At 33.3% G+C, this 12,400-nt stretch overlaps 1 protein-coding gene and 1 non-coding gene across 2 annotated transcripts in view; one reads left to right on the top strand and one right to left on the bottom strand.

Annotated features, from left to right (window-relative positions):
- Positions 1 to 140: 140 nt before the first annotated feature.
- Positions 141 to 245, top strand: LOC116283240 (U6 spliceosomal RNA). The gene has a single exon (XR_004192801.1). It is a non-coding gene; the product is annotated as a U6 spliceosomal RNA (small nuclear RNA).
- A 2,657-nt stretch (positions 246 to 2,902) lies between these two features.
- The window catches only part of TM9SF2 (transmembrane 9 superfamily member 2), a 52,656-nt gene continuing 43,158 nt past the window's right edge, over positions 2,903 to 12,400 (bottom strand). Inside the window, exons 14-17 of the mRNA XM_006208317.1 lie at positions 11,134 to 11,285; positions 9,933 to 10,044; positions 6,592 to 6,763; positions 2,903 to 3,591 (exon numbers count right to left, since the gene is read on the bottom strand). Coding sequence (XP_006208379.1) covers positions 3,524 to 3,591; positions 6,592 to 6,763; positions 9,933 to 10,044; positions 11,134 to 11,285 — 504 coding nt within the window. The 3' untranslated portion in view covers positions 2,903 to 3,523. The remainder of the gene's footprint in view (positions 3,592 to 6,591; positions 6,764 to 9,932; positions 10,045 to 11,133; positions 11,286 to 12,400) is intronic.

Below are 12,400 nucleotides of genomic sequence, written 5' to 3'. Positions count from 1 at the left end.
CCTCCAATCTATCACTTTTAGACAAATTTTCAACACTTTTCAGGGAAATTAAAGACCGATGATTATAGTGCTTTTTATTTATCATGGTCAAGACCATTCATGTGGCCTAGACTGCTTTTTGCTAAAAATATCCAAAGGACATGCTCCACTTTGGCAGCACATATACTGAGATTGGAAAGACAGAGAAGATCAGCATGGTTCCCGCCAAGGATGACACGCAAATTCACAAGGTGCTCCATATTACAAACAACAACCCAAAGGAAAGAACAGCACTTTAAGGAGCATGTGTTTTCTTCTTTATAAAACAATTCATTATTAATGAGAATGTTAACTGTATCAGTGGGTCAAAGAATGAAAGGGAAAAAAGATAATCAAATGTAAGAACAAAGACGTGAAGTTCAAATGAGCAGGCTGAAGGAATCCAGAATTTCAAAAGGTAGAAGAATGTGCAGAAACAATGATTTCTAGTGTTTAGACTGCAGATTACATAGTTAAGGAGATAAAAAAACAAGTTTGATTCTATTAAGGCATAAATATCTGAGAAAGCGTATCTTCTACATATGGGTCTCATTGTAGGTCATTATATATAGGAGAAAAATACAAATACAGAAAATATTTTCTTAATGATCTAAATTTACATATTAATGACATACCAGAATGTCCTGCTAGCCGTAGGAGGTAAGAAATTCATTCTGTTAACAGCAGTTACTTATTCTGTTCATTGAAAACAAAAAGCAGGCCTTTACAAAGCCTTCTAAAATGAATCACTTAAAGAACATCTTCAAGATCTGTAATGCTTTATAATTTTTAAAGTGGTTCATGACTCATGGCATTACATAATTTTAGCTAGGATATGTAAAAATATGAGGTATTGATACCACAAATTTAAGGTACTGGTAATTTTCAAGTTAAACATCCAATAGAACAAAGTAACCAGATGCTCATTTATGACCATATAGCAATTTCACAGAAGCTTCGTACCTCATATAGTATGATGCAGAGAAAGGTCTACATTCACAATTCCCCAGTCACTCCTTCCAATTAAAGCACTGCTTATAGAGCACAAAGCTTAAAGTGCAAAATAAATAGCATTATTAACCAAGATTACATATTGGCATTGCTTAGATATCACATCAGCCAAGCATAGGGACACTTAGAAAATGACATAACTAGGTAAATTCTGAAGTGACAAGAAAAGGAAAAAAGATTCAGAAGACCAGTGACTGCCTTCCGTGTTTGTGACACCATGGCAACCAAGATGAGTAAGACAGAGCCCCTGTCCCCAAAGGGCTTGTTCATAATCTTAGTCGGGGGAGGGGGCACAGACACCTGATAAATAACTGTGCATTGTGAAGTATGAAGGAAAAGATCTTTATTAATGAGGGTTCTTAAAAACCTTTCCAAACAGCTGAGGTTCTTTGGTTGTTTGAGCAACTGTGGTTATTTCAGAAGCAGGACTTCTACAAAGCTAGACCAGAAAAAGCCCTTTATCCTCCGTGGGCTGTAATTCACAATAGCTCAGAGAAGCCCAGTCACAGGGCTCAGACCACAGTGCAGCCCAAATGTTCTTTTCCCGGGGTGCACTCAAACTAAGGGAAAACGCCTCAGATCCTAACTACTCACCTCACAGGCTGTAATCAGGATGCTTTTTTCCTGGAGAACTCCCTGAACAAATCACGGCAGGTGACTCTTCGAGAAGTCGTGACCAAAGTCTCAGAGAAGAGTCCGGCTCTTCCACTGCCCTTCTTACCTCTGGTCTTGCCGCCCGTTTCACTGTCTCCTTCCTCATCCTTCCTCCCTCCTAAAGTCTTTTAATACTTTCAGTTTATTTTTCCAATTGCCTTTCCACAGCTTAAGTGTGAAATATGGTTAAAGTATAAAGAAAAAGAAAAGTTGTATCAAAAGAGTAAGCTGACTGTTTTGGAAACCACTAAGCTAATTGTTCACTGAAGGAAAAGAAAAATCGAAACTTAACTCTAACCAACAAAACTGGCCTAGTATCTAAATCCAGAGTTTTTTTAAATAAACTCTTTTCTTTGTTTAGTCAACCAGCCTATCTCATTGGTACTTTAATAGTATTATATATAAAAAACTAATATACTGCAAGAGACAGATAAATTTGAAAGGAGTTTTCTATCTTAAACCATCTATGTAAGAAGTTAACTAGAGCTTGTTCACTCTTCAGAACAGATAGGTCAGTTTTTTTTTTTAATGTATAGCAACATAAAATCATTAAGAGCCCACCAACATCATATGAGGAACAGCTAGTAATTTTACAAGTTCTGCAAGTTTAATGACATTATCTGATTTCCTCTTGTAAGCTGCGAGCACTGAGCCCCTAAAATACAAGACATATATTCTCATACATATAAGCAGACTGTTTCTGAAATCATCCCCAACTTCTCTATTCCACATAAATGGATTTCAATTAGAGGAATGTGAGAAAGTTATTTCTTAACTCTAAGAAATAAAATTGTGCAATCCAAATTAAGACAGCGTAATCATAAAGAGGAAGACTTGCTAGTCTTTGTCAATGTATATAGGTCATAAAAACCGATTTTTTAAAAAAAAATCAAAAATACTGTATTTTGAAAAACAGGTCAAAAATATGAAATCCTTAATGGCAATGCAGTAAGGCTCATATTAACTACTATATTTACATCAATTATCTGGCTAGATATACAAGACTGAAATTTCTGTTACTGCCTATTAGGGAATAATATAGTTTTGTTACAAAGCCCAGGAGACTGGAATTTCATTTAGATCAAAACTCCTAAAAGTATTACACTAATAAAAATCAGTAAAACCTGATAAAATAGTATAAATCATTTTAAAACACCACTGGTAAATAGACATATTTACAGAATCTTTGTGAATATACAACAGGTAATGATGCAAAGAAGACATTTTTACAGTATTTATTAAGATAACAAATTTATAAATTGAAAGACTCAGAGGCACATAGTTTAAAAGGCCAATACCATGGGAATAATGAAGTCAACACAGAAAAGATATGAACAGTTGCAACCAAGACAAGATTTTTTTTAAAAGCCACATACCCCCAATACACATCATACGAATCATCCTTCAAAATTACCATGATAAAAAGTTATTTCCTTCAAAGAAAAATAATTCTTTCCACCTACCGAGCCTAGAAAACCCTATTTACAATGAACTGTCCTGTATTTATTTCATCAGCATTGTTTAACATGGCCTCCTCTATTTTGCCATTAGAAGTATTGAAAATTTTATAGCTATTGTATTTACAAATGCACATAGTATTTTAATTTGCTCTTCACTGAGGACAACTGAATACATACTTAATCAAATCACAATACAAATGTTTTAGTGTTGAGAACACATTTTGTGGGGACAGGTGTATTTGAAGAGGTGTGTTTAGAATTATGTTGTTCTGAAAGATTACTAGGCCAATAAGTCTGATAAAACTCAAGGTAGCCACAAAAACAGGTCTTTGTTGATGAATTTAATTTATTTCTGTTTTAACTGGACACACTGGGCTTCTTCAGTCAACCTTCACCACACTGTATATTTTGGTGACAAACCAAAAGCATGCAAAGAAGCCAATCGTTCCTATAAAAGAAAAAAACAAAAATAAACTCCTTTTCAAAGGAAGCTTCATGATTTACACAAAAAATAGAGACTTAAAATGATTGGTTCCCTAAAAAAGTCACTAAACTATAAATTATTACCTACGAGGAATATTCCATAGACCCATAAACTTTTTTGAAAAATAGAGTACTACTACTACCAATCAAATTTCTTACAGAAATAGAAAAAACTTTACATACGATAAGAATACCTAAGCTTTCTACAATACATATTCTTTTTCTTATTACAGGGAAGTGACTAAAATTAAAAGATGAAAAGGATGCCAATTTTTCTTTCCTATTTAAGAATATTTTCTTACCACAAAATGGAAAACTACTATTTAATTAATTCAACATATGATATGACTAGTTTAAATATCAGAATATCAGATTCATAGAGTAACTACATGGGGGATGCCTTCTAAGTATCATAATAGAGAATAATCAGTTTTCAAAGAATTATAATAAAATAACTCAAAAAGATTTCACCAAGTATTAAAAGCCATACGATTGGGATAACAAAGATACACCTCCTCTGAAATGAGAGGTGGTGTGGTGCCAGAGAACAGAGCATCTCTGTCATGAGCTGTGTCTATCATCTTTGGATTAGTCAACTTGGAATCTCCAAGCCCATTTCTTTATCTTAAACAGAGATAATTTTATTTGCCCTAGATGCCTCCACAGACTATAGAGTAAATGAGATGATTCATGAAAAAATATATATCTTGATTTTCAGGCATTTTCATCACTCTAGATTCCAAAAAATCTGAACGCTAGACAGTTGACAAAAATGAGGCTCCAAGGGGTTAAGTAACTGGTAAGAAAAGACGAGAACTCAAAATCACTTTTTCTTTAAGTGTAATATTCTTTTAAACTATATCATGCTTAGATTTACCAAACATAAATTCAGAGACTGTTTTGCAAGGGGATATATACTGAATTGTGAAACTGCTTAACACATTTTTAAAAACTCAGGCATACCATTTTTCTTCAGGATTACCCCCTGAGAAATAGTCAATAGGTAGGGGTACAGAAAATACAGAAGGGAATACACATACCCCTTGAGGAAGATTTTAAACCTCATATATTTAGAGTTTCAATGGTTTTCATTACTGTTTTAAATGTAATACAAAGTATTAAAGGAGATTTTCTAAGTCAAGAGACTAAACATGAGATACTACTATGGAAGTTATACATGTTATTACACTCACTCTTACACCATACATGTATACACAAAGGATCTGTATTTGCAGGACACACAAATATACCTTTTGGATAGTCAAAGGTTCATTATTAAGGCTTGGGAAGAGGTTGGGGTTAATTTCAGAAAAGTAATGGTGAAAACATAAATATATTTAAACATCCTTACACTTAGCAAGAACTTCAAGATACTAGGAAAAGGTATTTTAAGATGAGAAAAAGAATGTATCATCATACTGGCAACATTAAGAAAGTTTATTTTGTCCTTAAAATACTTTAATTATTATTTTTTTGTTCTTAATATGGAATAGATATAATGTACATACTAAACGTGGCATCTTTCCTTATGTGACAGAATAATTCTTTTGTTTTATAAAATAGATTGACTTGAATAAAGTGGTGTCAGTTTGGAGTCCTGAAATAAATGGATGTACCCCATTTTAGAAAAATGCAAGACACTGAACGGGCTCAGCACTCCCATGTAGAGAACCTTGTCCACAAAGTGAAATTCACTAAAAGTTACTGGCTTAACTGCTTGATTCAATTTAATGTCGTTCCAAAATTTAGGTTATAAAATTTATTTTACTGTAAACAAGTGAAAATATGACACTTTAAAAATCAAGAACAATAAAGTTCAGATAATGGTTACATCATCATTATATCATATGCCTGGAAAAACTATAGACATTCACCAAGATCATTATTTTGTATGTAGCAAGGAAGAAATTATTCTATATATGCATTTATGGACACAGATGCAGATGCATAAAAACAGTAACTCCTTGTTTCATAGGCTATGAGTGTTTTACAGACCATTTAAGATTTCTGGCTATGGAACTAAAGTTATCACACAGCACCAAGATATGTTTCCCCACTCCACCCCGCACACACACCCACCACACTATGTCTGACCAAGGATCTAGAATACAGAACTGACCTGAGTGCCTGGAGCTCGTTACACACTGATATAGCCACAGGGGCACTTTAAAACCCTACCTAATTCTCTTAAATATTAACAGATCAGTAAAAAGTAGAAAAGCTCTAATTTTTAAAAAAGTTTTCTTCCTATTTGGCTCCTATATTCCCTCACATAGCATGCAACACAATCTTAGATAAAATTTTAGATGTACATTTTTGTGACAAAGGTTCCCTGATTTTCCTTTTTAGTTTAGCCATTCTACAAATGCCACCCAATCACCCACAAGGCTCTGAGATACAGAAAACTTATCTAGGTGGACAGAGAAGATACGCATGTAAAAATACCAATATAAATCATACTATATCCCATTAGGTACTTGGATTTTAAAGTGGAGATATAAACTTGCAGTTTAAAACTTCTAGAATAAGGGATGTCCTATGATTATCTTTTCTTGATATCCTTTATTCCCTGTCTCATCTTGACTTCAACTGTCCAATTTCTACTTATTCCTACACTTAGGTAGCTAGAGCTTTTTACTCTATTTCTGAAATGAGCAAAAAAAAGGCTGTTCTATTAAGAGATCAACAGGGGAAAACCCTGAGATGTACTGGTCCAGGTGCTCCTGTATGCTTAGCACAACAATGAACCCTGTTTTGTTTCTTCCATTCGGTTCTGTTTTCTCACCTTCGGTTTACTGATACTCACCTCATTGCGGGGACAGACCAAACTACGCTTAGCTGCGCTGAGAAATAAACACGGGCTCACTGAGGAGCAGAAGCCTTCGTGGATTTTACAAAAGCAAAATAATTATAATTAATTTGCCTGAAAACTTATTAACTAAAAATAAGTCATTCTAATTCTTACCTGTAAAAAGAAAGAAGATCAAAACCATTATCATGGTATAACCAAAGTACAGAATTGTACTTGCTGTTCCTGTTATTTGCAGTTTTGAAAAGAAGTAGTGTATTGCATATATTAAGAAATAAACTGCAGTAAAGCCACTAGTAAGGAATGAACGCCACTGCCAATGATAATCCTGGTGGAAAAGAAAAAATTGAAGATCAAGAGTTACTTTCCAATTAATAGATAATATGTAGCAGAATAAAGTTATAAAGGAAACACAGCTAAGTGAAACAGTCTACAAACCTAATTTTCACTATTGATTGCAGTCTCTTTCTCATACAGAACTTTGCCCACTTCCCTCCTCACTAAAGGTGCTGAAAAGTACCCCCTATCTTTGATGAAGCTAAAGACTGGCTGAAAATGTATGGAAAAATCTTGGGCAGTCAATGAATAATCAAGCATTAGGCTATATTTAAAATGTATGCTTCCCAAAAAGAAAAGAAATAAACAGCTTAGTTACATAATTCAAAATTATTACTACTTATCTCATGTTCTAGTCAACTCTATATATTAGGAAGAAGATTATTCTATTAAGACCTGGCTGAAACCCATTTTTAGCTATTATTAACATAATTTAAATAAGGTACATTTTATTTTTTTCTATTTTATTTTATTTATTTTAATTTTATTTTGAGTTATAATCAGTTTACAATGTTGTGTCAATTTCCAGTGTAGAGCACTATTTCAGTTATACATAAACATACATATATTCATTGTCACATTTTTTCCACCATGAGCTGCCACCAGATCTTGTATATATTTCCCTGTGCTATATAAATCAGGTACACTTTAAAAACAGCTTTTCTTACTTTTACAGAGTGACTTATAGCTTAGTAGGAGATTTTATAAAAGAAAATACTTCACTATCTTGTCTACCCTTTGGAATATGTGAAAAATAAATATATTTTAAAAGCTATTAAGATTAGAAAATCCTGAAGAATCCACACACAAAACTACTATAGCTAATAGATGAATTCAGCAAAGTTGTAGGGTATAACGTCAATATGAAAATCAGTGTTTTCACACACTGGCAATGAATGATCCAGAATAGGAAGTTTAAAAAATTATTCCATTTATAACAGCATCCAAAAGAGTAAAATGTCTAGGAATAAACTTAACCAAGGAGGTGAAAGACTTGTACACTGAAAACTATAAAACACTGCTAAAAGAAATTAAAGAAGATTTAAATAAACAGAAAGACATCTGTTTTCATGGATTAGACTTAATATTATTAAAATGGCAAAACCCTCCAAAGTGATCTACAGATTCAATTCCTATCAAAATTCCAACAGCTTTTTTTTTTGCAAAAATGGAAAAGCTAATACTCAAATTTATATGAAATTGCAAGGATCCCTGAGAAGCCAAAATAATCTTCAAAAAGAACAAAGTGGGAAAACTTGCTCTTCCTAGTTTCAAATTTTACTACAAAGCCATGGTAATCAAAACAGTGTGGCACTGGCAGAACAGCATATATACCACTGGAATAGAAATGAGAATCCAGAGATAAACCCATACATCTATGGGCAATGGGTTTTCAACAAGGTTGCAAAGACTATTCAACAAGGAAAGAATAGTCTCTTCAACTAGAAGTGTTGGGAAAACTGGATATGCACATGCAAAAGAATAAAGCTGGACCCCTAACTAATACCACATATAAATATTAATTTAAAATGGATCATGATCTGAAACTACGCACTTAGGAGAAAACATGAAGCTAAATCTTCATGACATTGGATTTAAGCAATGAATTCTTATCTACGGCAACAAAAGAAAAAAATCAGACTTCATCAAAATTAAAACCTTTTGTGCAAAAGTCAGCACCAAGGAAGCGAAAAAATAACCTATAGAATGGGAGAAAAGATTTGCAAATCATATATCTGATAAAGGTCTAGTAAGGAGAATATATAAAGAAATCTTATAGTTCAACAAAAAGATAAACAACCCTACTTATAAATGGGCAAAGGAATCGAATGGATATTTCACCAAACAAGATACACAAGAAGAGATGCTCATCATCATTAGTCACTGGGGAAACAAAAATCAAAACCATTTAACATCTACTAGGATGGCTATAATTTAAAACAACAGAAAATAGCAAGTATTGACAAGGATGTGGAGAAATTAGAGCCCTTGTTCATTGCTGGTAGGAATGTAAAATGGCACAACCACTGTGGAAAACAATTTGATGGTTCTCCAAAAAGTTAAACAAAGAATTACTATACGACTCGGCAATTCCACTCTCACATATATACACAAAAGAACTGAAAACAGTTACTCAAACAAATATTTGTACACGAATATTTATAGCAGAACTATTCACAACAGCTAGGAGATAGAAACAAAACTGATGTCCATCAATGAATGAATAGATAGACAAACTGGTGTATATCTATGCAATGGAATATTATTCAGCTATAAAAAGGAACGAAGCACTGACACGTGTTCCAATGTGATGAATCTTAAAATATTCTGCTAAGTGAAGAAAGTCAGGCACAAAAGGCTACACATATCATATGAATCCATTTATATGAAATATCCAGAATAGATAAATCTGTAGCAGATTGATAGTTGTTTGGGTCTGGAGGGGAGAGAGGAATGGGAAGTAACTGCTTGATGGGTATGGGATTTTTTAAAGGGGTGATGATAATATTTTGGAAGAGATGGTGGTTGCACAACACTGTACATGTAGCAAGTGCCACTGAACTGTTCACTTTAAACTGGCTGATTTTATGCTATGTGACTTTAATCTCAAATTTTTAAAAAAGTATCTCAAATTTAACAAAGTTAGATTTTATCTTCTGTACAGAAAATAACTATAAAAGAATTATTTAACACAACGTAAATCTTAAAAAGTCAATTCTACCTATCACCGAAGGACCCCATCATTTTGCCATGTTGCCATGAATATAACTCATTACAATGTAATCACTGAAATGTTTTAATATTTTCCACTTAAAATGTTTATTTTCACTAAATTTTCAGTATATAAATATTTATATTACAAAGAGAATATTAATTTTAAAGTTAGTTAAAAACTAAAAAATGAAAATTCAGCATAATATGCTATTCTCAGGAAATTAACATTTTGAAGTTAAGCTCTAAATAAATATACTGAACTGGAATACTACCTTAAATCAATCTTAAATAAAGTTAAATTTGGTTTAGGAATACTTAGGTCAATTTTTACCTTAATAGCATATATTTACAGGAATTACTTCAATTAACAGTATTCAAAGCTGCCTTATGCCAAAATTATAAATACTGTCTATGAATTAACGTAAGTGAATATTGTTAATACATACCTCTGCACATAGGTGGAAATAGCAAAGAAGTATAGTTGCCTCAGAACAGGTAATAACTAAGATGATAAATACCAGGAACAGGAAACCAAACATGTAATACATCTGGTGTGACCTATAATCAAACATGTCAAGGTAAGCTATAAATATCTTCTCTTTTGACACAGCAAATGACATATTTTCACATTTTTCCTAAACTGAAAATGTCTGCTTTTCCCCCAATGAATCAAAGACAAATTCTCATAGGTTTAGAGAGTGATGGGGTGGGGGTGGAGCAAGGGAAGTAGGGGTACATCAATGTCATCGGACTTTGTCTTCCTATTCAGGTAGAACCTGAAACTCTTCATTCAAATGTACTTAGTCTGTCTGTCTACTAGTGAGTCCGACAAATTTGATTAAAAAATTAGCAGAAAGGCAGAGCCAAATTAAGAAAAGATTACATCTGGTACATATTGTTTCTTCTCATATATAATAAAATCATTTGAATTTGGAAAATATGCTAATAATCAGGAAGGAAACATAGGTTCTAATCACTACAAGGCTCAAATTTAGTTCTGACTTTATGCTACCTGGAACCTTGGTACTTTCTGTAACATATGTCAGTGTGATTAAATAAATATAATATACTGCAGTGTATAGACCCTAACAGAGTGGCTCAAAATTACCACTAGGAGTTTCTCTGTGCGAACAAGAAATCAAAGAATGAAGGGATCTTGGGATAAGAAATGACTTTGAAGGTCATCAAGCTCAACCCTTCCTCCAATGCTTGCTTGGATTTCCACTATCAAGAGCTCAGAGCATCTTTTTTGAAGCAGTACAGATTACTTATTTAAAAACATAGCTTTGGAGAGACTTGGGTTTATTTTTTGTCACACGGTAGCTGTGTGACACAGGCAAATTACTTAAAATCCAACACTTCATTTTTCACCTCTGTAAAATGGGGTAATACCCACCTCACAGAGGTCTGAGAATCAGGTGAGAATTAAGTAAGAGTAAGAAATAATAAGCCCTTGATTAATAATAACTTATCACAATTATTCTTTCCCACATGGAAAAGATAAAATAACCTTTCGTCTCTTAAGATTTCTGATTATTGGAAAACAGCTTACATTTATAAGATATAAATAGTAACCCATATAAACAAAAAGAGAAAGCCAGTACATGGAATGGTAATGGGAATAAGAGGACTTAGTCCTCAGCTTACCAAATACTATTCAGAATGAAGAAAAGCTGTATAAAGATGCATCCGAAGGGCAAAATCCCTCCCATGATAATACCAGGCAACGGCTTTGTGTAGAAGGACTGTTCAGGAATCTGACGTGGAATCTGATTGGTTCGAACTGGGTGTTCAATGGCCTTCAGTAAAAAACGAAAGAAAGGATTCATAATAACTACGTACCTATTTTAAAAATTCTTCTCTGTACTAGATTACTTGCCAGCTTTCTCTCAGCTTCCATGCTGACAATAACGGCAATAAAAATCTACTTAAGTCATCAAAGTGAGATTTGTAATTAGAAGCAACAAGCCAGATACCATCAGGTATAATATTCAGTCTGTCTACAGGAATGAGCTACCACTGTGTCCCGCAGTGATCCGATGACTAATGGCGCTAGACAAAGTGAGAAACACACAGGAGGTAATACAGTGCTCAGAAAATAGTAGTTGATAAAAAGGAAGAATTAGGTTTTTTCTTTTAATTATATACTTACTGTAAGAAATCAGGTGGTTCTGAAATTGTCAATGTATTTTTTTTGGAGATGGACAACGTCATCTTTATTAAAATTGCTCAATTTTTTCTAAGACTTTAGAACACAAAGAAGATAATGAATGGCTATATGAAGACTGATGACCATAAGTTATTGGTGATGTTCTCAATTATTCTCAATTTCATAACACATGAACATGGTAGTATAAAAACAACTGGAACCTAAAGTACCTAAACACCATTATATGAAGGGAAAAAAGTACATATGTAGCAATTCATCTTCTTGCAAAAAAGTTCAAAAATATACTTCTGTAGTTTTTGTAATGATATGTCAAAATTTGAAACATGGTATTCTGAGATTTTACTTCTGTGGACTAGATTATTTTACATGTGTATATATATATATGTGTACACGGGCAGAGAATCATATTGATCTTCAATTTTTATATTTTTAGAGTTTTAAGTACTTATTTAACCTTTGTAATTAAAAAAATTTCAAACCATGTCAGTGTACTATTATGCTATATAGATTTTTAACCATAAATTAAACAAAATGGCAAAGAACTGAAAACCCTTTCAGTGGCCTGCCATGGTAGGCGCACTGGAGACCATGAAGCCTCCTGAAAGCCAAAGCAGGTAGTTTTTTCCAGGGTACTGCAGGTCCCCTCACAAACTGTACCAGAACACATAATTTCTTTTAACCTTGTGGACTGGGGTATTTTCAGAGAAGAGCAAAGATAGATAAGTGGGGTGACAGAAGGACACT

Source organism: Vicugna pacos, chromosome 14 (assembly GCF_048564905.1).
Source record: "Vicugna pacos chromosome 14, VicPac4, whole genome shotgun sequence".
In the NCBI taxonomy this organism is placed as follows: Eukaryota; Metazoa; Chordata; class Mammalia; order Artiodactyla; family Camelidae; genus Vicugna; species Vicugna pacos.
Note: the sequence above shows the minus strand (reverse complement) of the source record. Positions and strands in the feature narration are given on the sequence as shown.